The 26227-nt window shown below is 41.2% G+C and overlaps 1 protein-coding gene across 1 annotated transcript; it reads left to right on the top strand.

The window, feature by feature from the left end:
* The first annotated feature begins 369 nt into the window (after nucleotides 1-369).
* On the top strand, nucleotides 370-22836 carry LOC142559904 (neutral amino acid transporter 9-like). The gene is made up of 14 exons (XM_075671592.1): nucleotides 370-834; nucleotides 1956-2082; nucleotides 5767-5855; nucleotides 5914-5977; nucleotides 6972-7065; nucleotides 9102-9269; nucleotides 10313-10351; nucleotides 11176-11376; nucleotides 17273-17377; nucleotides 17470-17576; nucleotides 18499-18603; nucleotides 18686-18834; nucleotides 19415-19504; nucleotides 20427-22836. Exons 1-14 carry the CDS (start codon nucleotides 713-715, stop codon nucleotides 20602-20604), a joined length of 1638 nt encoding a protein of 545 aa, XP_075527707.1. The 5' UTR covers nucleotides 370-712; the 3' UTR covers nucleotides 20605-22836.
* Nucleotides 22837-26227: the final 3391 nt, after the last annotated feature.

The raw sequence follows: 26227 nt of genomic DNA, 5'->3' as shown, positions 1-26227 counted from the left end.
AACCGTACCATCCTACATGAATGTTGATGTTCCACGCGTTGAACACTCACTGAAACGCAATCCATACCTCAAGAATCACGAAAATGAGATCCAGCTATGTCTCAAACGATCACTTTCGGCGATACTACTGCCTTTGCATGACGCAGTGCTCAATCAGCCAATCAGCTCATCAGGTTTTGCTCAACCAGCCAATCAACGCGCGCCTGATGGACGACGCAATGGTATCGCCGAAAGCAGCCGAAAGCAGCCGAAAGTAATGTGTACTGAAATATATCGTTCCAGGCAGAATACATCACGGAGATTCAAAACTCATTGGAATAAGTCCCCAGAGCTAAACTCAGAAGCGCTGGTTACACGCCAGTTCTCAGAAAGCGAAAACAGAACTGTAATGCAACTGGTGAAATCAAACCTCCTTGAGTGGAACTCTATGGCAGTTGTTTCTTATCGTCAGAGTAACGTCAGCAGCTGCAACTTTTGTTTTCGTATCGCTTTTATCAGCTGTTATCTTACAACGCTGCGTTATCACTTGGCGCGTCTGCTCATCTCGCTTTCTCTCGGGTTTCGTTTCTGATACTTCGAGGCATTTGCTGGCGCGGGAGGCGTATGAATCAGTCCAGTGCCGCCGTCTCTCCGTGGCACGCTATGTCGCCCTGTCGGTGCGGATCGCCGTGCGTTGACTACTTGAAGTTGTGACCAGTGTCTACGGCGCATTATGGAGCCGAACGAAAAGTCCCCGCTGTTGTCGAGCGCGATCAACCGGAATGACAGTGAAACAGCGCGCAGTGGATGCAGTTCGGCGGCTGTGAGCGAGAGCTTCTCCAGTCATTCCTCTAGGTCAGCCTTCCGAGTGTTTGCGATTTTTTCACTCATGTGCTGGCACATGCAAGGTTTGGATGTTGCGTGCATGCTCATCGTTACAGCCGCAGCGATCGCGGGTACGAATGCTAGAACAACTTTGCCATGACATCGGCGTCGTTTACAAGGCAAAGGAAAAAAAAAAACATTTTGTCTCGACGAAAGTGCTTCCTGTGATCTGCTGTACTCGTTGCGTCCGAGATGATTTACTTCAGATAAAAACGGCCTTTGTCGGAGCCCGGAAAACAACAGACCAAGATGTTCATGTGGCCGAACAGGTCTTATCTGCAACGTCGCTGTGTGCCAGATCTCCGACACCGTGTCGAGTGTCCCTCGCAATGTTCTGGTATGCGCACACTGCGATAGACTGCTTGAGCTGACGGGAAATTAATGTCATTATAATTTTGCTCTGCACGTGCATGAAAAAAGAAATATTGATTAATGAGAGAAGATGTCAACAATATAACAATAACATAACTACAAGCTTCATGACCCAGCATGAAACAAATTCTGGTTTAAAATCGCGTAGAGGACTGAAATACCACAGGTGGCACAAGCTCCTCTCATTGTAGCAGTTATGAGCTAACAGCATGCGGTTCAGTAAACTTTTAAGAGCTTTTTGTGTTCAAATTAAATAATAATGATCAAGCCGTTTCCTTATTTGCTACTGCACTTAAATTTCACACCTAGTCGAAGCTGAGCATTGTAGACAAATCTTACTCATCAGCAACATTGCACATCACTGGGGGAAAAAAAAGGGGGGGGGGAGAGATGAAACAGGCCTATGTGACTAATTTTTGTACTGGTGTGCAGCCAGTCTAAAAAAAAAAAAAAATGTGTATCAATTTATGCGCCATGAGGAGGCCTGAAATATGTAGAAGAGGGTCTTTACAGTCATAACAAAGATCACTGGATGCTCCGTTGTCATCTTAGATAGTGTGCATCTTGAGCAACCTGGGACTTTGCTGATGCATTACTATATGAGGTTGCAGCGCACTGATTTGAGCACAAGCTGGATTGCTCAGTCAAGAGTGAAGAGCACATTGTCTGCTATACATTTTAACAAGTGGCCTTCTGTTGCTACTGTTTTCTTTTTAAAGGAAACCGTTCCACTACCCCATTGGCGAGCGTGGTCACATAGTACCAGACTCAGATGCAAATGTGGCAGCAACTTACAGCCGATACCGCTACTACACCAAGCTGGTGGATCCATCACTACAGATGCTGGTAACATATATTGCTAATAACGTTCATATACTCAGGATTCATTATTGCCAAAAGCAGCACAGACTGGCAAAAGACATCAGAATAAGCAGAAACAGCTGCTGACCCCACCTATGGCTTATTGCATGTATATAATTTATGCTACTCAGGTAAGGTGAAGGAAAAGGCAAGCACTGACACTCAGTGCCATATCTCACTGCAATAGGACAAAAAGAAATGCAGAAAGCATACAGCTTGTTCTTTATCAAGTGTGTTGCAAGCATGCACTCTTTTATCGGAGTAGATAACAGCTGGCTGGCAAATGCAGGTTTCATCACTGTCACAATTTTTGCCAGCATAATGATGGAAAGACAGATGTTTTGGTGTCAGAAAATTAAAGAAAAATATGTTTTTGTGGTTATAACATGACTTGGTGCTGTGTGTAACAACTCTGGCAAAGTTAGGGAAATATATGTGTAAATACGTGCCTCTAATCTGCTCATTGTCTCCATAGATTCAGCACTTGTAGCTGCAATCCTTTTGTTTCACCATATACCTTTTCTTCCTGCACTCCATGCTTTACGGCACTTTTCAGTCGTCATCTCTGCTTAGCTACTCCTGGCTATGGCTTTCTGCTTATGAACACAAGGTCACAGAGTCAGTTCCCTGCCAGACATTCGAATGGGGGCAAAATGGAAAACTGATGTGAATTGGATGCACGTAAACCTTGGGTGGCCAAATTTAATCCAGAGCTTTTTCCTATGGCATCCCTAAATTCCCCTGTGTTTCTTAAGCATTTAAATGCCATTGATTTATCATTCAATCACCCTCCTTTGAACAGTGCATCCAAGTGCAGTCAGGCATTTGCCAACATTGCCTTGCTGTTGCTGCTGCACCTCACTACACCACTCTGTATACTACAAGTGTGGGAAAGCCCACACATAGAATATTGCAATAGCTTTAGGGTAGCCTTTCTTTCTTTGGTCAACAGTTTGTGGCAGAGCATGTTGCATGCAACAAAAAAATGCATGTAATACTACCTTTGCGCAATTTCTAAAAAAGCATGAAGCGCGCACATTTAGGCTGGAAACTAAGAAGACAGAGAGAATAAGAGTTATGTTGGTTATTATGGTTAATTATGGATGTTATTCCAAAGACGATGGACTAACTTACTGATCAGCAAAAAAAGTTATTTTTTGTGGTTTGAACAAAATCTAAGCTCCCAATGCATGACACACAGTAAAAATGTTGAAGCAACTCTACTCTCGCCTTATGGACACACTATCAAAAGCACGTCTGTATGTCTAGATTTAATAACAAATGTAGCATAAAAGAAGACCCATACTCTAGTGACTCTTTCATTCCCTTAGCTCAGTTACTGTGAACAGCATTTTGAAACTCGCATTACATACGCTAGGTGTACAAGTATACATATAGTCACTCATTCATACTTGGAAACCCTCAACTCCCGTAGAAACCTAGGCAGGTACCTACACCTGATTTTCTTTCTAATAACTGCCATGTCTTGTTAAGCTTCAGTGCCTATGCAGTCCTTTGCCTGAAGCCTTCGAAGTGCACACATCCGCTAACAAGCTGCTCCTCGCTACCTCAGTGTCGAAGCGCTTTCCCTCTTTCCTGTACTACACATCATTAGGGGGTTTTAAAAACAATGTCCCCAAGTTGCTTTGTGCACGGATAAATTAAACCTCCTTTGTACACCTTTTGTGTTCTTAAGTACAGCTGGCTGATAGCGTTCCCTAACTTCGGGTCTTTTATTTCTAAAACTCTCTATTCTGCATAGCCCAAAAAAATCCTGTGAACTCTGAGCAGCAGGTTACGTCTTCATTGCATAATGTCTCTATGATGCAGCAAAAGCAAACTAGAGATCAATGCTGGGGAGCATAAGTGGTGACTGTTGTGAAAACACAAACAAATGAATTAATAAGCATGTTCAGCCCATCTTCTGGCCCATAAATGCTGTCCACAGTACTAATACAAGCTCAATAGTGAAACATTATTGTGCAGCAGTAAAGGTGGCATCATGTGCTGCCACCTTTATTTTTGATGATTCTTTGAGCTTGCCGCTATAGTCCAGAGGCACGTTGAAATGTGTGACAGCACAGGGCGACACAGGATTAACTTCTCCTATCTTATTATAGACGTGTGCATGAAGCCACAGATATGCATCATACATAAGCTATTGACAGAAATACTGAAAACTACATAATAATGTTGGCATTACAGGCTCACTGCGTAATCAAAGCAAAACAAAAATGTAGTGCTAGATACAAAAGAGTATTGTATATCAGTTTCTGCTCAGGTATATAGTAATAAACCTACAAAAATATTGTGTTGACTATATGCATATTTAATATACAATGTGTTCGTATCTTTTGTGCTCTGAAAATTTTTCTTGAGTGAGTGGTTGGGATGCCACTCCCTCATGCCTTTTGCCGCAAGCAGTCCAATGGCAGAGTAAATTATGACCTTATAAGCAGTCACTGAAACAGATTCTGTAATTATTAGAGAATTCACTGAAACAAAAACACTGAAACAAAAACAAAAAAAGTTTGTACACTGCCATATACAAATCCAAAGCGAAAATCAGTGGAGAACATGAGCACAGAGTTCAAGGAAGACAGGATGCCATGCTACACTTCAATTTATTTTAAGCCCAGTTCAAAGGCAAGTGTCCCATGATTTTTGCCGGCTTTGTGTTCCTGCATGTTTGCTTGTTTCTCTTTTTGTGCCGTCTGGTCTTGCTCTCCAGCTTTCAGTGCCGTGAGTGAAGGCAGATTGGCTTCATTCGGGGAAAGATGTTTTTAGCTGTAAATTGGCAGGGAAATTCAAAAACTACATGTCTTTTTACACATCCTAAAATGTTCTTGAAACTTATTTTTGATGAAGTCACTCTTGGTAAAAAAAATCGCTTGACAAAGGTAAAATCTAATAAATGCATTGGTTTCTGGCTGCTTGTGTTCTCTTGTGATTGCGAAGTTTTCCCATTTCTCTTTATACTGCTGCTTACTTGCCATTTTACTGTTAAAAATGCAGCCGATGCATTGTCACATTGCAGCTTTAAGGCTATTTCTATCAACCGTTTTGACTTTAACAGTGTTAGCTAACATTGTTCCAGTGGGAGCAGTGTTCTAGGGTCAATCGAAGCTGCTGTGAAACCGAAATGTTTTTGTGACATATGTGCGCAGCAAGGGGGTGGAGAAAGCTACAGGGCACTGGTCACACTCATAAATGTGTACTTCACCATTCACTTTCAGCACAAATACTATGCTGCAAGAAAATAAATACATCTGTTTGCATGCAGCACATTTGGTATTGAACTCCTGCTGCTGATGACACATGCATGTACTAGTACTATGAGCATCAATTAACACCCACACAAGTAAGAAATGGCCAGACTGCGTGGTTGCATCTTCACATTTGCATGCATTTAAAATAATGACCTAATTCAAACTCCAAGGCATACATATATGTGATTACATTATGCTTGGAAATCGACTACAGTAAAATCACACATCACACTTTCGTGTAACTACGTGTAACAGGCAATGCAATCAGATTATTTTTTTTATTCACATTTTAGACTGCAGTATGTGCTGAACAAATACCATAACTGTAATGCAAATGTGAAAAAAATCACTGGTTTACTGCTTCTGCTAATTGATGTCCATGCTATTTTCTTTTGTGCAGTGTATCCCCGAGCATGTGCTCCCAGCATACTTGTCGTTGCCTTTCTTCAAGCCATCAGCAGATGGTGAACAGAGCAGCTTTGTGACAATGTCAGTCATGCCAATCAACATGAAAGTGTGGTGTGCTGATACAGTGCTTTCCTTTCAGCTTTGCCATATGGAACACTATGATGGGCACCTCACTGCTCAGCATGCCATGGGCCATATCACAGGTACACCTTCCCTCTTGCTCCTGGGGAGCTATTTTGTAAATGCCCATTTCGTCTTGTGCTGAAGTGTGATTGGCTGGGGGCACCTGTCTCCTTCTGATGCGTACCCCAGTCCAGCCAATCAGAACTCTAGAAGCAGACGAATTAGACATGCCCACTAGGTGGACACTTGCAGTATGCTGGAGCCCAGAATGTGATGCATTAGAGGGGGAAAGACATCCAAAACTTAACCTTGACTATTATTTTCTATCTGTACTTTGGACTATGTAAAAGACCTCGTTTCAGACAATATAGATATAGAGCAGCCCCAGTGTGAAATCTTACATTGGAAATAATAACGGATCGTGAGAAGCCCGCAAAAATAAATGTTTTTGATGCTAACGCTGAAAAAGAGAAAATGCCACTGTTACCACTCACCAGAAGTGACGCACAACAAAGCACGCTGAGAACCAGCGCAGCTCTCCGGAATGGCTTCCAAAATCGGGCAATGTACATGGTGCACTATCTCAGAGGCAGTGCTTTAGGATTTGTATTGCATCAGCTAACCACTAGGCACATGCGTCATCTTCTTGGGTGCTATTTAAAGGCTGTTAATAAATAAAATTAGACAATTACCAGCCCTGCAGTTTTGCCAAGATTGCTTGAATAAAGCACGTGTGTGCTACTCATACAAATAACCAATTCAGCTAAAGTGAAATTTCATTGCTCTCAACCTTCAAGTCAATTTGTGGTCGAACTCGATGCAAATCAAGTACTGACAGTCATTTTCAGGCACACTTGATTTATATCCTGGTCAAATTGGTCTTACTTTACCAAACATAATCTGCATTTTATTAGCATGATTGCAGGGTGCCGTCAGCATGCTCGAAAGCATCAGGCTAGCACACACAAAAAATTTAGAAAATTAACATGAAGAAATTTTAAAATGAAGTTATAATGTTTCATATTAAGGTTCTTACATTGACAGTGCAGTTGAGAAAGTGCTTCTTGTCTGCAGGCTGGCTTTGCCGGGGGTATAGTGCTCGTCTTAGCCATAGGCCTCCTCTGCCTGTACACTGCATACAGGGTGCTCAGCAGCCCTAGCCTCACAGGTGAGCCTGCGTTTTAGATTTCTCTAGTTGCAGTGGTAGGCATCGTTAATATCCTAGTTAAGTAATCTGCAGGATAACAATATCTTAAAGTGCTCTCTACTTACTCTGTTGCGTGCCAACCACATCTGCCCTAATTTTTAGAGGGAAAGTTGTCATCCACTCGAATGTAGCACAAAGTTACAAAAAAAAAAACGTATGTGTTTTGTTTTTTGTAGCTTCATGCTAGATTTGGACGGATGAGAATTTTCTAGGGGTGTGCGAATATCAAAATTTTCAAATACGAATTGAATACAAATACCTAGCATCGAATATCGGATCAAATATCGAATAATGATATGCACATACATTTATTAGCAAGTTGGTTTATTTTAACATGTTGGAACACTGCAATTACATTGTCATTGGTCAAACAATTAAACTAGGAAGCCGTCATACTACAAGATTGTATATTTGGCTCATGTTAGCTTTGGAAAATTGAATAATTTATGCTAGTTGTCTCTTCTCACCAGCCTGTGTCTTATTATACCACACCAATTTCCAGTAATCTTAGCGGCATTGGACCCTGTACCAGTCGTTACTCGTCACATTTGCTATCAAGCAGTAAGCTCAGGATTGGGGGTGAAATCTGCAAAAGAGTGCACCCTCACTGTTCGCAAATTCGTGCCCCTTGCTATTGAGAGGTTGGCTTTCCTGCACAGCTTAGACGGCCAGTGGCTAAGCGGGTGTTACAGGTAAAATTTGGCCGACAGCATGAAATTATTGCAAAATTCAGCACAAAGTCAGACACACATTCTTAGATTAGATAGAAGTAAACGCTAAGAACCATGTTTGCTCTCGCATAACCAGCAATATATTCGGTTTGTTAGGAATATTGGTATCCAGTCAACTATACAAAAATTTTAAAATACCTAGTTTTCAAATTGAATGCGAATATTAAAAACATAACATTAGATAATATCCGCAATATTGTAATATTCACACACCCCCAGAATTTTCCCTTTCATAACAATTCCTCCACCTTGTGGAAATGTGCAGAACTGATTTGCCATCGGCCATATTTGTGCCAATTCTCTAATCTTATCTCCCTATCTGGCGCTCCACTGCTTCCAGCTATGTTTCCTTCCTGCACCCACTGTGGTAGCACAGTGGCTATGGCGCTGTGCTGCTCAGCACGAGGTAGCGGGTTCAATCTAGGCCGTGGTGGGCACATTTCAATAGGGGTGAAACACAAAAATGCTCTCTTAGATTTAGGTGCACGTCAAAAAACCTTTGGGGTTAAAAATTAATCTGAAGTCCCCCCCCCTACGGCGTGCCTCATAAACAGACCATTGTTTCGGCATGTGAAATCCAGAATTAAATTATGTTTCCTTCCCCTCACGTACATTGTATTATAATAATACATAAAATCTTCACAATGTCCATTTTGCCTAAGTATAGTTCTTTTGATTTCAGGCAAAATATCAACTCGTTTGTTGTGATTTCAAAAATTAAACAAGAGTTGTACCTTGTTATAATGAAGTTGCATGCAACTTGAAAATACCTTTGTTATTTCTGATATTGTTATAAGCATATATTCATTTCTCACTGATAACAGCAAGAAACATGTCTTTGTTATATTGAAATTCGATCGTAGAGCTTTTTCTTAAAAACCAACCACATTGTTTGCTTTCTATAGACTATACTCTTTTTTACTCTTTTAGAGTTCATGAGTAACGCCCATGAGTTTGTTGATGGGGCAGCTCACAGCTATGACAGGCATACACTGGTGGCAAACACAAGAGTAATGGACTGAGTGCTATCTCCGCAATTGGTTACCTCAGTCCCCAGAAAGACATGGCTACCAGCTACAAGCACTGCAAATTCCTGTCTATCCCAATGGGCCGAGTTCATGTGCAACTTGCTAAGCCTTGAGCTCACCTATCTTGATCACTGAAATGAAAACCAGATCAGTTGGTGAACAACTCCATGTCATGTTGATGAACAACTGTGTGCAGCTTTTGACTGTCTGTCTGCCATGCTGTGGTGTCTCTTTGCAGGCCTCAAGGGTGAACCACTGGAATTCTCAGATGTGTGCCACCATTTCTTGGGCGAATGGGGCGAGCGGCTAGCCATTGTGTTCTCCATGATGCCTCTCATTGGAGCCACTGCGGTCTTCTGGGTGCTCATGTCCACTTTCTTGTCCAATACAAGCGTGTTTGTTTATGGTCAGTGCTTGCTTGTGAACAGTGAAGGGACTCTAATAGGCACGAGTGTTTTTTAGTGTGATGCAGTTGATAAAGGCTGCTTTGTTTGTAGTTAGGAAGGCCAATAACATAAAAAAGAAGGTTAAAGGTTGTCTGGTGAAAACGAAGTAGGACCTTAGGACTCTGTTGAACTGGAAGGTAGTGGTCCCAGCATCAGTTGCACTCCCATTCATACAGTAATAGGCTTTTGTTGGTGTGTTTGTCTGCTTAATTTCTAGAAGCTAAAAGCTGAAAAATACACATTAGCCTCCTTTATGTCTTTGGAAACCATAATGAAATAAAGTACAGGCAGTAAGTACACTGTGAACGGTGTACTGTGTGTATGCCAGCTAACATTTACTGTCAAAGTTCACAGTAAAGTCACAGTAAAACAAACAATACTCTGGCCATGAAAGTGTCAGGATGCCTTACGCATCACCAACAGTCCATGGTATGTAGACCGTTGATAGATTGCGAGCTCAATTATCATCACAAGGTGTGTTAATTAGATGAGCTGTTTGCCACTGTTTAACAAAATCATGAAAATTCTTTGGAAAGTAACAACATCGCTTCCTCATGTTTATGGACCTATTTTCTTTCTCATCTCGTCTCTGTCACTTTCTTTAACTTCTTAGCACAGTACACAGCAGCCAACCAGACCTTAAAGCTAACTTTTCTCTCATTTTCCTCTCCCTCTCCCCCTATGATGTACAGTGTGGTCCGGTATTAGGGGTAAAGCCTAACCAATAAAGTTAAGGCATTAAAACTTGAAGATTTGCCTGCCTTTCTCGAAAAGAAGTGGCTGACATAATCACTTGGTTTACATAAAACATTAGTCGGAGGGCCTTTACACCATATCTCAGTAATAATTGATGGCAAAATAATAAGTGCATGCTGCCTTTAGCAGTGGGCCTTTCTACACCTTGCGTCTTCTCACTGTGTAAACTCAAATTTCGACATGTCCCTCTTGTGACAGGTCGCTAAAGAAGTAGATGTGATAGGGTGTGTTCTTCCTCTCTTTTCAGATCACATCGCTGGGATTATTGGGCCTGATGACCAAAGCGGTAAGCCTTAGCTGTTTGTTATTTATCTGCACACCTATATTCTGATATGAAATGCCTCTTTTGCACATAATGTTTACGGGACAATACTCTAATGCTTACTTAGGTCAGGCTATGTATTCGTATTTTATAATGAGTTTATTTTAATAAATTCAGGTGACTATGACAAAGCATAGATGAAACTCAATTTGGTTTTTAAGATACTTTGCTTTGTTGACAAATATAGTGCAACGAACACTCAGCAGACATTTCATACTGTTTTCACATTTGTGTATACTTTCACTGTATACTTATACACTGTATACTTTCATCACTTCTTAACTTAAGTTCTGCTCACCAGCATGAAAGCTTAAACTAGTAATAATATTGATTTTCTCATCACTACAGATTGTGTAGCTGTTATGAGCAGGGACGACAAAAAGAGACAATTCACATACACACAATGCTAAATCATAGCAGTTATAGTTTAGCACCATGTGTGTATAATCTGTTTCTGTCGTTGTCCGTAAGTCACTGTAATTTGTACTAATGGCACACAAACAGTTCTGAATGGCACGCTTTTTCAAATTGAGTTTCTCACTAAGTTTTTTTGTAATCTTTCCTTGTCCTATCTACTGATCGTCAGCCATTTTCTTGCACTCAGTTTCTTCACCTAATTTTTCTGCTGTAGCTGAAAACTTTGTATTAAACTCAGTCTCTCATCTTTCCCAATGTTCAATGCCCAGTCGGGACTTTAGGAAGCTAAACAGATGGTGATTAACATAAAACAATACGCTGAATTCTAATTACTGTGCACTGCTCTTGTTCTTTCTTGGTGACCTGTGAAGCAAGCCTACTATGTGCCAAAAGCTTTAGTGAGTCATATGATGCTGATGTCTCACTATTCTCTAACTCAACGAACTCTACAAACGACAAGATTCTCGACGTTTTGGAGAGCAAGTACACAATGCCTATTGTCCTGGTGTTCCTGCTGTTTCCAGTTCTCAACCTGAAATCTCCATCTTTTTTTTTCAAGTTTACCTCTCTTGGTGAGTGCTCATAGTTAGCTAACAGGGACACTCTCCTTCTCATTAATAGCTCAGAGTGAGATAACCACACCTATTTTAAATGTTACACATACTAAAACTTAAGCATTTTCCCACTTTGTACCTAAAATGGTAATAAAGGCCAAAGCACTGAATCATTTCCTGTTGTCAGATTGCTCTTCCAAAAGCCTCACAATGTTTTATGTGAAGAGGTGAAATTGGCTAAAGAATTTTCATAATTATTTCTTATATAAAATCGTATATGATAAATGGTATAACCTATGTAAGTATTCTGAGCTGTGCCGGCAATCTTGGAGGTTTGTCTACTTTGAATTGGAGGCCCACACATAGAGGGTACCATATACTCGCAAACGGAGCCAAAAGAACAACACAAGGAGGTAGTATCAATGAGTAATTTTGTCGCAAAACCCAATAAAATTGTTCAAGCTGCATTTTCTTCCATGTCACATGCATTAACAATAAACACTTCTTTTACTGGCCTTAGTTGACTACAATTTGCCCAATATAAACAGAGCATGTTACGTCATGGAAGCTGACACCATATTTTTACAGTGGTGGTGCCATTGCTGTCCAAAGTTTCTTAATGAAGCCTTCCTGAATTGAAGTAACACTTTGAATACTTTGGAGCAATAATCTGTTTACTGTATAGCTTGACTTTATATTTAACTTTATTGTTCTCTTAAAAGGCATTCATTCAACTCTTATGCTGGCCAGTAAAGAAAATAAATTCCACATATATATTGAACAGTATCTATTACAGTAGCAACTTTAGTGAAACAGTGGACATTTGCAGTAAGCACCCACAATATGCAAACTAAAGTACTGTGTACAGCTCTTAATTGGTTATAATGGGCTAAACTTAAACATGAAAAATTAATGTGAACAAAGACTTGCACTCTTTTGCATTTCTGTATTGATCTAATACAAGCCACTGGTATGATATAGGAATGTTGTGACATCAAGGATTGTGTATAATACGCACTCAGTGGCTGGTCACTTGTGTACTTCAGAAATAGTTTACAACTCGAAACTTGAGCTATAATGTGTAAAATGTTCCTGCATTTCATTTGAGTATGATAGCATAGATTTGTAATATAGTAGGTAACATGACCAATCACAGGCGATAAGGAACACCTACAATTGAGTGCTACACTTCCAACTAAAGCACCCACCGCGGTGGCTTAGTGGTTATGGTGTTGCACTGCGAAGCACGAGGTTGCAGGATCAAATCCTGGCTGCAGTGGGGGCATTCGGATGGGGGGCAAAATGCAAAAACGCCCGTGTCCCATGCATTGGGGGCATGTTAAAGCTCCCCTGGTGGTCAAAATCAAGCGGAGCTCCCCACTAAAATGTGCCTCATAATCAAATCATGGTTCCGGCACGTAAAACCCCTCAGTTCAATACAATCCCAACTGAAGTGAGTGTGCAGGGAGAGATCTACTGCACTTAGTTGTATTTGTTGTACATTTTTATTGATGTTCTCAGTGTATTTTAAAAACGTTATATAGCTCTCTGACCAATACTTTCAGTGGGACTTATCTCATGCTATCTGCATTTGTTCAAACCAGCTACTTTTATGCATCCAATCTTGCTACAGGTATGAACAGTTCCTTGAAAAATTGTGTTAAATAATCTGAGGTGTTGCTCACCAGCTACAGAGGCTCATCGCGGTTGTCACTACCTGCAAGGCCTTACTTGGGCAGGGAAATTGCCCCCTCTACCAGTAGTGACTGCTCATGGCTGTGAACAGACAGTTTTGGAATGCCGACATGAACTGTCGTCGCACCGAAAGTCGGTGAAGGCTTTGTTGACCTTTTTAGGTGGTAGTGGCTTATTAGAAAGACTATAATGATCTCATTTCGTTCCCCCCCCCCCTTTTTTCTCACGCCTTTTTTTTTTGTCCCTGCTCTTCTTTCTGTCTTTACTTCCCCTTTCCTTTCCTTTAGTGCAGGGTAGCAAACTGGAGGCTTTAACTCTGCCTTTCTCTCATTTGCATCTCTCTCTCTTCCTCATGGCTGTGGTGTTCATCTCTTGCTAAGCAAGAGGTCATGGGCTTGATAATAGTTACAGCAGCCTCATTGCTAAAATGATACTGTCAGGCCATATTAGTGCACCTTTCTGTCTTGGAATGCCACGAGGATTACATTCTAGGCCTGCCTAAGTGAAGCTGTTACATTGTCAGTCCAACTGTCTGTCTACACTTGTAAGGCTTGTGCTATAAAGCAATTGCTTTGCTGCAAAGAACATCAAAATGCCAATAGCTTTGCTGATATGACTAGCTTTGCACATCACAATTAGCAAAACATAGTATTTGCAGTAATGTTAGTGCCCTTAACAGTGTCAAACACAGAGCATGAAGCAAAGAATACAGGTAATGCACAACGAGCTAGCCCACCAGTTCTCCTTATATCGCTGGCAAGTGGGCAAGTTAAGTGCACTTACGGAGAGTGTCGCTTAGTTTAAGTGCACTTTGCCAAATCTAAACGTAGCAAGTGGAGTGTCACTTTCAGAAGAGTGCACTCCGGTCGGAATTCATTCACAGAATGCACTTTGCTGGCCAAGTGTGTATCCTCGCCACCAGCGGTTTCAATGGTACAAAATGTAATGCATAAAGAATGGACACAGAAGTTAATTTTAGTTGTTGAACAGCTTTTAACAAAATAATTAGCTCATATTCTGTTCTAGCAGGATAAGATTAGAGTGTGGTTGAGTGGGCTGTACAGTGCTCTCCTGCTGAGGTTCCGCATGTGCAAAAATTGTGCAAGGGCGCTGCAAGCCAACTGGATTGGGGTAGAGATGCACTTCGCGACATATTTGATGTAATTTCGCTGTGGCCACTGAGAGTGATTGCACGCGTACACTGTTATAATCATGCTTTATTTCAATTGCAAATTTACATTGATACCTTTTTGCTACATATACATATTTGAGGCATGGGTTATGCAACATGACGCGTTCAATTTTGCTATTACTATTGTCAAGTGCATCATCTACTACTGAGCGCGCGTTCGTTGCGCGGACACTGGCGGATGCCGAGTTTTTCTCACACAAAGTCTGTGCAGTAAAATTTTTTATGGTTTTACTTGCTTTGGTGCACCCGCGTCTCTTGTTGTCCGGTACCAAATCTAGTTTTACCGAGCTGAACTTATGTTTTAAACACTGTTTTCTAAAAGTAACACGTAAATTTTGTTACAGAAGCCGCCCATCTGCAACACAGAGCATAAGAAAATTTTATTGCTTCTCGTGTCATTCTATGTGCACACATACTCTAATCAATTGGTATTTGCTATTCAGATTGTATTCAACTTCAGAATTCACTATAAAAATTATCGAATAGCCGTTTCCGCTCCAATGTTACGCATAACAGTATTTTTTAAGTCTTGAAGGTGAAAGTCCGATGCAGGTGAGGTCTTTTATTCGGAATGATTGTGCTGCTGGAGAGTCATGGCTGTTGCACAGAGGCGCACCAATTCCTGAGAGAATTAATGCACGGTTGCTAATCGGTTCAGTTTAACAAGTGCCTAACTGTCATTCAGTTAGGACAGTCTGTAAATCTTCTAACTTAATTCAGGCAAGGAAAATATTTTTTGGAAAGTCTCACCATGTCTGCAACCCATTAAAACTGAGTGCCCAATGTGGTACCACACTTATCTTTATCAACAAACAGAGCAGATCTACGAGTATCTCTACGTGTATGTGAGGCATGCCATTCGTTTAATTGCTTCATTATTGTCCTTATTATAGTGCGCTGGATAACTGAAAGCAGCCACTTATAACACAGAAGCTGCTTAGTTGAGTGGATGTACAGTTGGAAACGGCTTACATTGAGGTATGAAATATAAGATAAGCGTAACATGTTTTTCTCGGAAATCAGACTCGAGAATAACTTCTTTTGTTTACACCCTTAGAAGAAAGCCGAAGGACGCAGCTACTTTCTTTTTTTTCTTTAATTAAACAAATTCTGGCATTTTACGTCTGGCGATATGATTATGATGCACCCTGTTCAGTTCTCACCACCTGGGGTTCTTTGACGTGCACCTAAACACAAGTACATGTGTTTTTTCCATTTCGTTTCCATTGAATTCCTTGACCTGGTTTGAACCCATGAACTCGAGTTTAGCAGCATAACGCCATAACCACTATGTTACCCCTAATTAGGCTACCGCGCGTGTATTTATTTTGTTTTGTTTAAAGCATGGACTGGACAAAAATTTCACATGGCTTAGGGGCTAAAGATTAGCATATATAATGGCTACCTAAAACTGTTTTCAATGCCCAAGGTCCGACTGCAATAAGATACCCGTACCAATTAATCCGCATTCTGTTACGCGAGAAAGATGGAAACATAAATGGAAAGTTGCGTTGTAGATTTTTTTTCTATAAGAATACTTCCCGTAAATCTGAGTAGAGGGCACCGGATGGGGCAAATACTATATTTTATTTGTTTGAAGCGGCAAGCAGGAAGGTTGCATATGTTTTTCCATCTGCATTTCACGACACCTACTGATGGAAAACTACAGGCGCAAAAATACACTCTAGAGAACAATAAAAATAAACAAGAACAAGAAAAATATTTGTTCTCCAAAAGGAACTGTACAATAACACAGTAGAACGAAAGCCCACAGTGTGGCTACAGTGCACATGCAAACACCGAGTGGCATTAAAAATAAAATGATATAAACAAGAGAAAGACAGGCATCTATTCCTAAGGCATAAATACATGTCATATGCAATTATGAACACCGTTTCAGCAGTCTGAACACATATATCAGCACGTGAAGTAGTATGGATGACCCTTCTGAGGAGTATCGCCAGCAGTTTCCAATGGCACGACCTTGATGCAGCCCAATCCACTTCAATCGCAGAGCCACCACAGTATTTTTCGCCGACGCACGCCTCACTGCAAAGTATGCACTGCCCCGACTGCTCATCCCACTCAATCGTATTCTAGTACACTCTAGATCAAATGCCCTCTCATCACATGCTACCATGTTGTTCTGGATTGGCTAGGCATTTGTCTTGGCCGGCATTGACTTTCAACACTCTTCTAATAAAAGAATATTTTAGTTTTTTATGAGAAATGCAGATTAGGTTCGTTTTTATTGATATTACAACGTAACAATCACTTTTAAGAAGTTTCTTTCTTTTTAATCTACATCTTCAGAAAGCGCGCCCTTCATCTGTCGCCAATTTTTCTTTACTGTGAGTGCGCTCGGTTTTCTCATTTAGCACCGCATAGCCGAAAGTGTCACTCAAGGTCCCAATGTGCACTCTCTGTAGGTTCACTTAACTTGCCCGCTTGACAGGGGTATTAGACAATGTCCTCATATCGAATGAAATGACTGCAGCAGCTATGAGAGGAAAGAGATAGGAGCACACGAAAACAGATAAATATGCATTCAGGCTGCTTGCTGTCCAGCTGACAGTAATAGGTGAGAAAGCTAAAAGTGACTGCTGGTAGTAATCCAAAACAAGAGAGTGGTTCATAGAAAGAGTGGAGGCTTGAAGTGATTAGAAATGGTCAAGCAAGGAATGTCGCTGGGGCCAGTGTTTCGACAAGGGGAACTGTCTTGGGTCAAATGAAAACAAGCACTCTTGTTGAAACGTTGGCTCTGGCAACATTCTTTGTTCTACCACTGTTAATTACTTCCAGTATTCTAGCAAGAGGCTTAACGTGCCAAAAACAAGCTTCTGGCAGACAGCTATATGCTGCGAGAAAAAAACTTGTGGTACATGCATTTTATGCATGTACATGCCAGTGCCGTGGTTCTTCAAACCACTTATGAACAGACTCAACCTAAGAATGTAGTCATCCCATGTGATCGCCTGTAAATTATAATTCTATGGCATCTGGCAACTGATGGCATCCTCTCTACAGGAACTATATCTGTGTTCTACTTACTGATCTACATTTTCATCAAGGCTGCTTCTTGGGGAATCAACATCAATTTTGTGGACAAGACGAACCTCTACTACACCCCACGTGAGCTGTTGAAAAATATTTTATCTGCACTCACATTTTCAGAGCTTTTCAGAGACATCACTAAGCAAATTAAATTTTTTTCTTTCCTTTAGTGTTTAAGACCACATTTCCAGCACTGACTGGAGTCCTGTGCCTTTCCTTTTTTATACACAACTGCATCATCTCCATGATGCGCAATCAGAGGAGGCCAGAAAACAATGTGAGAACTTTGATACTATTGCTGCATGTGCACATCAGGTCACATACATCTTGATTGCATTTGCGACCTGTTTGTTCCAAGCATGTCACCACTTTTGTAGGTCATCCCATGCATTTAGTGCCACTTTAGAAGATTGTCAGCGCTGTACATGTGTTGCAAATGGGGCACAGCTGAGCCCTTGGAGCATGCCCAATTTTGTGTGCAAAAGCAAAACCATCTAACCGCCCGCGTTATTGTCAGAGGTAACGTCAGTGAGATGTTTTTCTAAACATCGAATAGAACTGGACAAGTAGCATTTTCTTCCATCTTATAATGCAATGCAATAATATATACATTAAGAGTGGTTGAGTACTAGTGACAGAATTATGTATTTATTTCTTGACTCATGTCATTGGAATTTCCTATGACAGTGTCCAAAGTGAGAAAATTCGATAAAATACCGTAATTTTAATGTCATGAAACTCTCACCATGCTCAAAAAAGAAGAGAGACAGACATTAGTGAAGTCCTTGTAAATTATTAAACTGGTTCTTGAGCAGCTTTGTTTGAAACATCATTTCATAACAAGGAAGCTTTTTAGCTCTTTTAGTACAATGTGCAATCATGTTGACTTTAATCATATGTGCAAGTTATCACAGCTCATAGATGTGTCTTCAGTGGAAAGTTATGATGTTATGTACTTCAAAAACGTCGGCTCTCTTTAGCAGTTTGAATTTCTCATGGAGAGCCAAAATATAATGGAATGATTTTTTGACTACTGCAGTATTACTGCTCCTTTTCAGTGCAATAAATGTCATGCAGGTTAAGGGAGAAATTGCATCATCAGAGCATTTACATGCACCATATGCTTTTATGTGAAGAAATACGAAATAAGCCAAATGCAGAGCTCTCCCTTAAGCAAGTCTTTCTTGTGTGTTCTGCAGAAAAGGGACTTGTCAATTGCCTTTGGCCTCGTCATAACTACGTACCTGCTCGTAGCCATTCCATTCTACGCCACCTTTCCAATGGCAAAAAGCTGCATCGAAGATGTAAGCATGTTGTGTATGCTAGCCCTTCAACAGCACAAGAATTGTCTTTCTGTTTGCTGACCCTGTTTCTGTTTCTTCACAGAACTTGCTCAATAACTTTGCCAACCATGATGTGATGGCATTCGTGACACGTATTTTCCTCCTGGTGCAATACATAACATTGTTCCCCATGATTACGTACTTGCTGAGAGTGCAGTTCATGCACTGGGTCTACCGTGTTGTTTACCCAGGGTTTGTATGAATGTCTTGCATGTTTTTGCATGAATTCTGTAAATGTGCTTATTTGTTATTGTATTCAGGTTATTACTATCACACTCATTCTGTGATAGTGTGGTTATGTTGAATATGTTCATCATCTTCCATTTTATTATGCATTTTGCTCACTTTCTTAGAGCAAGACAATGGGCTATCAATGGAAATAAAAATAAAATGTAATTAGGCGTGCTTCACTCATGTTGTTTGCGGTGCTTTAAAGGAGAATCGCACCAGTTGCGAATGAGCTTTTTTTTTAGTTTACTCGGGATATACACAAATCAATTGCATGAGGAAAACTTCATTCCCAGTCATTTGTTTAACCACAGCTTTATGCTGCGATAGAAAGCCATCTGGCAGATTTGCAAGCTTTATTCCTGTGATATTTTCAATTTGAAAGCTATATTATTGATTATTCCTGTATTGAATGCAGCAGGCTGTTTCCATGTTGTTCTACAATAACTTTAATATACATTTTCTGCATGTCTTTCTGACCACAGCATGGTTGGCCATTACATCTATGTGAATGTACCTGTAATGCTGGCCTATTTCATTTCAGGTGGAAGCAGGTGGTTTCTGTCAACGCAGTAGTGGTAGCGATGTGCGTTCTTTTTGCCATATTTTTGCCTCAAATCGGCACCATATTAAGGCAAGTCACCTGATCTTTTTAAATGTTAAATAATAAGTTAAGCAGCCTTTCCAATTGGCCTTGTTGGTTGTGCATACAAAAGGGGAACAGCGCAGAATCTGATGAAAGTGAACAGAGGCACACAGAGAGAGGCACACAGAAACCGTGCATGTCTTTTCTGTGTGCCTCTCTTTGTCTTCGTCAGATTCTGTGCTGTTCCCTCTGTACAGTGTTAACTCATGCCACACACAAGAGATTGACAACCATCCATACACCAGAGATCTGTGACATTGTTTTGCCGATTGTAACCACTGAAGTGCGTGTCCTGCTTTCTGTGGAGTTATACTTTGAAAGAGCTGCTCACTTGACCTGTAATCAAGATTACAATGCTAGGATAGAAAGTGACTTCTAGTAATTGCAAAATGGATTACTGTCAGATTGTCATAGTCAATATTGACTGGTCAACTGGTAAATATTGTATTGTTGAGCGTACTGTGAAGGAATGAACAGAGTGTACTGATTGAAGAGTGCTCTAACTGTCACACAACGTAGGTTGTCACAGAATTAACTTTTCTTAACTACACTGTCATATAAGTAGCCCAGTTTAGCTGACTTTTATATGCATTAAGGAACTTGTAGTTTACTTTGTTAAGATGTGGCATAGCAGCACCCATAGCTTTGAAAAATTCAAAAGCAGTAATGACATACTAATTGGTGCTGACTGCTTGTAATAGTAAGTAACAGGTGACCAGAATTGGCGTTTAGGAAGTCACTAACTTAGTTCTGTTGATTGGATGGCTGACATAGCAGAATAATTGTTACATTTTATGCTCTCTGCTAACTATACCAATACCTTCTTATTTCAACATCACACTGTTTCACTAGTTTCCTTGAAATGGAACAGCTTACAGGTGCACTAAGCAGGACACTGTTTATGTTCCAGGTACTGCGGTGCCCTGTCTGGACTAGTGTACATATTTTCTCTGCCCTGCATTATCTACATGGTTGCCCTATGGCGGTGTCACAAGTTGACCGCCAGCACAGTCCTGGTGCATGGGTTCATTATTGTGCTGGGTGTCTCAAACTTTGTCTCCCAGTTCCTGCTACAGTACTTTGAATAGGCTGCCAGCAAGATTCACACATGGTTGCCATTTAGGTCTTGTACTATATGCACGTCTGGTGAGTCAATCTCAGGAGAGTACAATGTTGAGCCAGTTTGTGCCTAGCTAATTTATAAAACTATACAAGCAGGTGTGCAAAGCAAAGGTGGGACGAGCACCAGCTCACAGCTAAGCTTACCTGCAGAAAGACATGCACTTTGCAGCTCTGGCCATGTCCCCTGATGCAGCAAGTATGCACCGAAAACAAGCAGGGCATCTAAGCTCTAAAACAGCAGACAGCCATAGAACACTTTTACCATTCTATAGTTTTAGGCAATGCTTGCATGTGCAATGTTGTATGTTTTAGGCAATGCTTGCATGCATCTGTATGCATGTTCACTGACTGTGTGCATGCTGCCAGTGCTGCTATACCATTCTTCGTTTCTGTGCCTGCTTGGTCTCTCCTTTCTGTTACACTGGTTTCAAACAGGCCTGTTGCCATATGACCACATAGTGACATGAAGTTCTATTCCTTATCACAATATTAAGCAGTAAATTTTACACTTACACTTAGGCCATAGTTAAACTGAACAATAATGAATGCAGTTTTCAGCATACTTGTGCAGGATGAGATAAAAACTCATGGACACATTAACTGGGGAGCTAAAAAGAGCACAATTAGTGCAACAAAACTTCTGATTTGCAAATTAGCAGCATGTGTAGCTCCTAAATGGCTTTACACAGTGGTAGCCAGCATGCAGTACATTTATCAACATGTCCTTACCTGTGAGCTGGTCTTAGGGCCTAGTTTCATTTGCATCATTCTTTCCATCTTCCCTGTGACATTATATCTTTTAAGCTTAACTGTTCTTAGATTTCTTTTAAACATTATGTCATCAATGTCCTCTACAATGCTAGCAGGTAGTAACAACATGCCTCATGTTGTTCTGCCTGTAAGATTAATGCCTTACAGAAGACTGTGACCAGAAGTTTCTGTGAAAATGTTTTGAAGTTGGAAGTTATTGAAATTGAGTGGGTCTTAAATGGAAATGCCAGATGTTAATCACCTTCACACTTATTCATCCTTGTTCCCCAATCGCTGTGTTGCTTAGTATGTATTTCATGCTAAGCAACAGAGTGTATATTATTGCTTAACATAATTATGTTACATAATAACCCAACAACTAGTAGCCATCATGTTCTTTTCTTTGTACGTGGCTCTAGTCAGCATGGAACATATATCAGATGTGCAAATTGCCAGCATTCAACTCCATTTCAGTGTTTAAGGTTTTACAGAAGTCACAATGAAGATTACTGAAGTTAATGATGGTCGATAGTACTATAAATCCTGCAGCTACACCACTGAGGCAGCTGTCATTGCAACACTGGAGGCATTGTATTGTTACTCTGAAATTTATAGTACTAATATTACTTTGTCTGGTATACGACAGTAAATACTCTCTCCTGTTTTTAATCAAAGATACATATTTTAGATATTGTTTTCTATATTAAATGTGATATCTTTTTAGAATGATAGTTGACATTTTTTTTTTACTTGCAAGGATCATAGGGGTGTGCCTGAATTCTGAATCATAGCCACTTGTGCCTTGAGCTCGATATGCCTATAAGTTGTTGGTGTCAAACCAAGTGATGTGAATGCGGTTGAAGCTGATAGTAGATATTGCAGCCAAAGTTACATATGTTGTGTCATATGCCATAAAGTTGTATTGCAAAGTAATCATCATGTTCAAGCAGCAGGCACCGTATAGCATGCAAAGAACATAAGAATCTGCTTTGTGTAATTGTTTGGAGTTTTACGTTAACATGTCTATGAATTTACTTCCACAAGGTCTGATAAATTGCTATATTTATTAAGCAAAGCACACAATTTTTATTTACATCTGGAAATGTATCTTTTCCTTTTTATGTCATGCAAATATGTTGTACAAAGAAAAACTACTTGCATTGACCTTTTTTGGCTAGTCGAGCGATGCATACTGAATGGCAATTCTTAGAGCACATTTTTTGTTCATATGCGAATTTGTCCTACTTTCTGTAAAGACTTGCTAATTGTAAACTACTCTATAACTTTCCACATCTCAGGTTTATAAATGAGATTCTACATGCTCTCTGGTTTATGTAGGAAATATTTTTGTTTAGATTATAAGGTTTTGATGCATAATCATTTAAACTTGGGAAACAGATGAACTGTATTTTGCACACAATTGCAATAAATATATTCAAGAACACTGACCTTCTCTACAAGTCTTGCATTAGGTAAACAAGCATGTACTGCCATGTAGGAAGTACTGTCATCTTGGATCTATGATTTGTGATGCATTTCATTTAAGCATGCTCAAAGAGCGTCTTTTCATGGCGAGTACATCCAGTGAATTGAAAAACAGTATAAATGCTTTCTGGGATAATTTGAAGAGCTGCCTTGATGTGCTCCGCTCGAGCATACCTTTAGATTATGAGTGCAATCAAGTTTTTTTCATGAACTGCAATAATCTTTCAATTTTTATTACATAAACAATGGCAGTATCACCATAGTGGAATATGTTTAAAACCTAGAATGGTGACACTACGTTGCCAGTTGGGGGCATATAGCTTTTACACAATAAATTGAATAAGCCAGTGACTTTAGCTTACTCCTGCCTTTCCACACACCAAAATGACCAAGTATCATGACAATGATTTGATGACAGCTATAGCCACTCAAATGTCAACAAATATAGAGAGCAGATAAGTAGACTTGAATTTTTTGTTTGAGTAATGAGCTCACTTTTTTCAGCTCAATGCCCAATTTATACAGTGAAAGCAAACAATCCCATATGTTCATGTCACTTATTGGATAGTACACTAATTACCACGGCCCCCACAGTCGTTTCATTGTGAAAACCTAATAACAAATAGGACCAATATTTGGGTTGAGTGTTCTCAAATTGCCATCTGTGGCCAAAACTAGTTGCCCCACTAGTTACCGCCTTCATTACTGACACCACAGCAGCAAATTCTGGCCATTCTCATGCATAGTTAAAGCATACGTCTTTTAGCTTTAAAAAAAAAAAAAAAAAGATCGCGGAAGTAGACAGATGCAGAGAACAGCGGGAGTGAGAAGCGAGCTGCCCGTAAATATGGCGGTGGTTAGATGTTGCAGGTCATAGGCACGCAATGCACCCTGCAATCATCAAGAGACTCCGCGCTTCACTAACCACTAGCCACTGCAGAGTGATTACCGTGAGTGTTGTGCTTTACTGACGACCGCTGGAGTTAGCGTTAAGCGCATGAGACTTGCAGCATATGCTGCGTCACAAGGTATTCTTAGCGGATGCAGGTGCCCAATAGTGGCAGCTGCTTGCACGCCGTTAAACGCGCTGAGAAACTCCAATCTATATGCCTTTATTTACTCATTCGCCTATGACGATGCTTACTGTTATAACGTTCACAGCTATGCACGTGCGCAGGTACCTATTTTCACTGAGCAGGTTATCACCTGTAAAACGAAGGCGACAGAATTGCTTCTCCCCACAAGGCTTCACATTGTGGTGAAGCCAGCTTCGAGAACACAATCGGGGGAACGTACGCATTCACGCAGAGTGGGCATTTCAGGTGTGCCAACTATAAAAGTTCTTGGAGCCAGCAAATCGCAAACAAAGGTTCACTTGGCCTATAACTTATTCACTGAGCCTATAATTTAGAGGTGCAATGCGATCATCGCGGGATGTGGCATGCTTAGCACCTTTCACGGCAGCTGCAATCGTTGCTACGCCATAATTTTTCTTTGTGGGTCTCGTGCTCCGAGAATTTTTGCAGTGGTGTGCGCAGCGTGCAGGGCTGCGGCACAATGAGACGCTACAGGCTCAGCCACAAGTCTAAACCATGTGGGCTGTTTTGCATGTGTGATCCTCCGTACCAAGAAGAGAATGTGGTGGGGAGAGGCGCGCAGTAGATGTGAGCATCCGACATAGACAAAGGAACATGGCCATTTAGCAGGCGTTTATTTAACTTTGTATGCGACGTGCAACCAATAGAAACCATGCTCAATGATTATCGAAGTGAGTGCGAAACATTTATTTCCTGCACGTGGCGCGCAAAGCCCGAGCGAAGCCACATCTTCCTGGGGAAACGCTCACTCGAGGATCTCCACATGCGCGGGTTGCAACACCCTGATGTCATATGAACGGAACCAGAGGCAGTGGCAGATGCTACACGCTGCACGAAATTTGTCTTCGACAAAGTGCTTTTGAAAGTACGCATCTGCGGCCCACAAATGGCGCTCCTCCAATCAGCGCCACTTAGGGACATATTGTAAGACGATCACTTTCGGCAGTACTATCGCCTTGGCCATCAGGCGATAATATGGTCGGCTGGTTGAGCAAAACCGGATGAGCCGATTGGCTGGTTGAGTGCTACATCACGCGAAGGCGATAGTATCTACAAAAGTGATCGTCCGAGAATACCTCCCCAGGGGACGTTCGCGTGGCGTGCCGCTGTTCTTCGGCTGCGCATCGCTTCGCCTCTTGCCTCGCAGCTTCAGTACGCATCGCATACCTCTGTAGTCTCTGCAGAGCCTTAGCACTCTTCCGCTTGATACTTTCGAGGGTCCATTGTTGTATGTGAAAAGTAGAGGCCTAAGCGCAATTAGCGCAACTGAGTCACGTATATTTGTGGCGCGCATATCTTTACTGCAGCAAGGAGAGGAGGTGCTAAACTAGTAGCAACCAATGAGCAGGCGCATGGGGGTGCGCGCGTAATGGCCCTGGACGGCCTCGAGTTTGACCTTGGCTCGACCAGGCAAATAAATGCTCCGCATTGAATTAAAAAATTCAAGTTGTACTTCCACTCTTATTAGTACCTTGCAGCATTGTGGAAGCTACACGAATTCTTAATAGTAAGGCCGAATGTCCCTAGAGATGCGCTCACCCGCACCGCGTCGTATGCTCGGCGTCTGCTTGCGATCACATTGGTACAGGCACCATGGTTGGTGGATTGATGCAAAAAATGTTTTGGCACCATAACCGTAAGCTTCGTTTGCATGCATGTGACAGCGGCACTTCGCTTACCTTGCACTTGCCTTGCGGCCTCTTTAGCTAGTAGTAAAGGCAAACGCCCTCACAAGTGTTCACCTGCAGCACAGAGTCTGCTCGGCGCCTACTTGGTGTTTGCTCGCCACCGTCATCACGTACCACGCTACAGCGTGGTAGTAAACTAATGATGCAGTCAACAATGAGGCCTTTATAGCGTTCCGCATCGTCAACGCATGATCAGTGTTAATGATATGGCACCATCTGATAACTAGAAATCAAACCAATATTACGGCTCGGCGCCATTTCTGTAGTCCTAGCAGTGTGACAACAAGCAGGTGACCTCAATAATTACAACAAAATATCTAATGCTTTGACCTCAGCTTGGGATGAAACTAAGCAATGACAGATTTTGCCACTTATTTCTGCTGTCAGGGCGGAGAGCCAGTAACAAGCACGAATTCGGATTGAAGCTGGTGGTCAGCGCTGTATGGGCGCTGCCATGTTGTTTTCACGGTTATAAGGTGGCTATTACGGTTACCGGTGGTAAGTGCCACAGTAATTCTCGGTATACGACTTGCATGCGCAAAGGTTACATGTGACCTATCACTGTACCG

The sequence above is a fragment of the Dermacentor variabilis genome, chromosome 10 (assembly GCF_050947875.1).
Source record: "Dermacentor variabilis isolate Ectoservices chromosome 10, ASM5094787v1, whole genome shotgun sequence".
NCBI lineage: Eukaryota > Metazoa > Arthropoda > Arachnida > Ixodida > Ixodidae > Dermacentor > Dermacentor variabilis.
Note: the sequence above shows the minus strand (reverse complement) of the source record. Positions and strands in the feature narration are given on the sequence as shown.

Excerpts from the sequence above, each read along its gene's own strand:
- LOC142559904 (XM_075671592.1), top strand. The coding sequence starts at position 713 with ATGGAGCCGAACGAAAAGTCCCCGCTGTTGTCGAGCGCGATCAACCGG. Across the intron at positions 2,083-5,766 it reads ATCCATCACTACAGATGCTG|TGTATCCCCGAGCATGTGCT; the intron begins GTAACATATATT and ends TCTTTTGTGCAG. Across the intron at positions 5,978-6,971 it reads TGCCATGGGCCATATCACAG|GCTGGCTTTGCCGGGGGTAT; the intron begins GTACACCTTCCC and ends TCTTGTCTGCAG.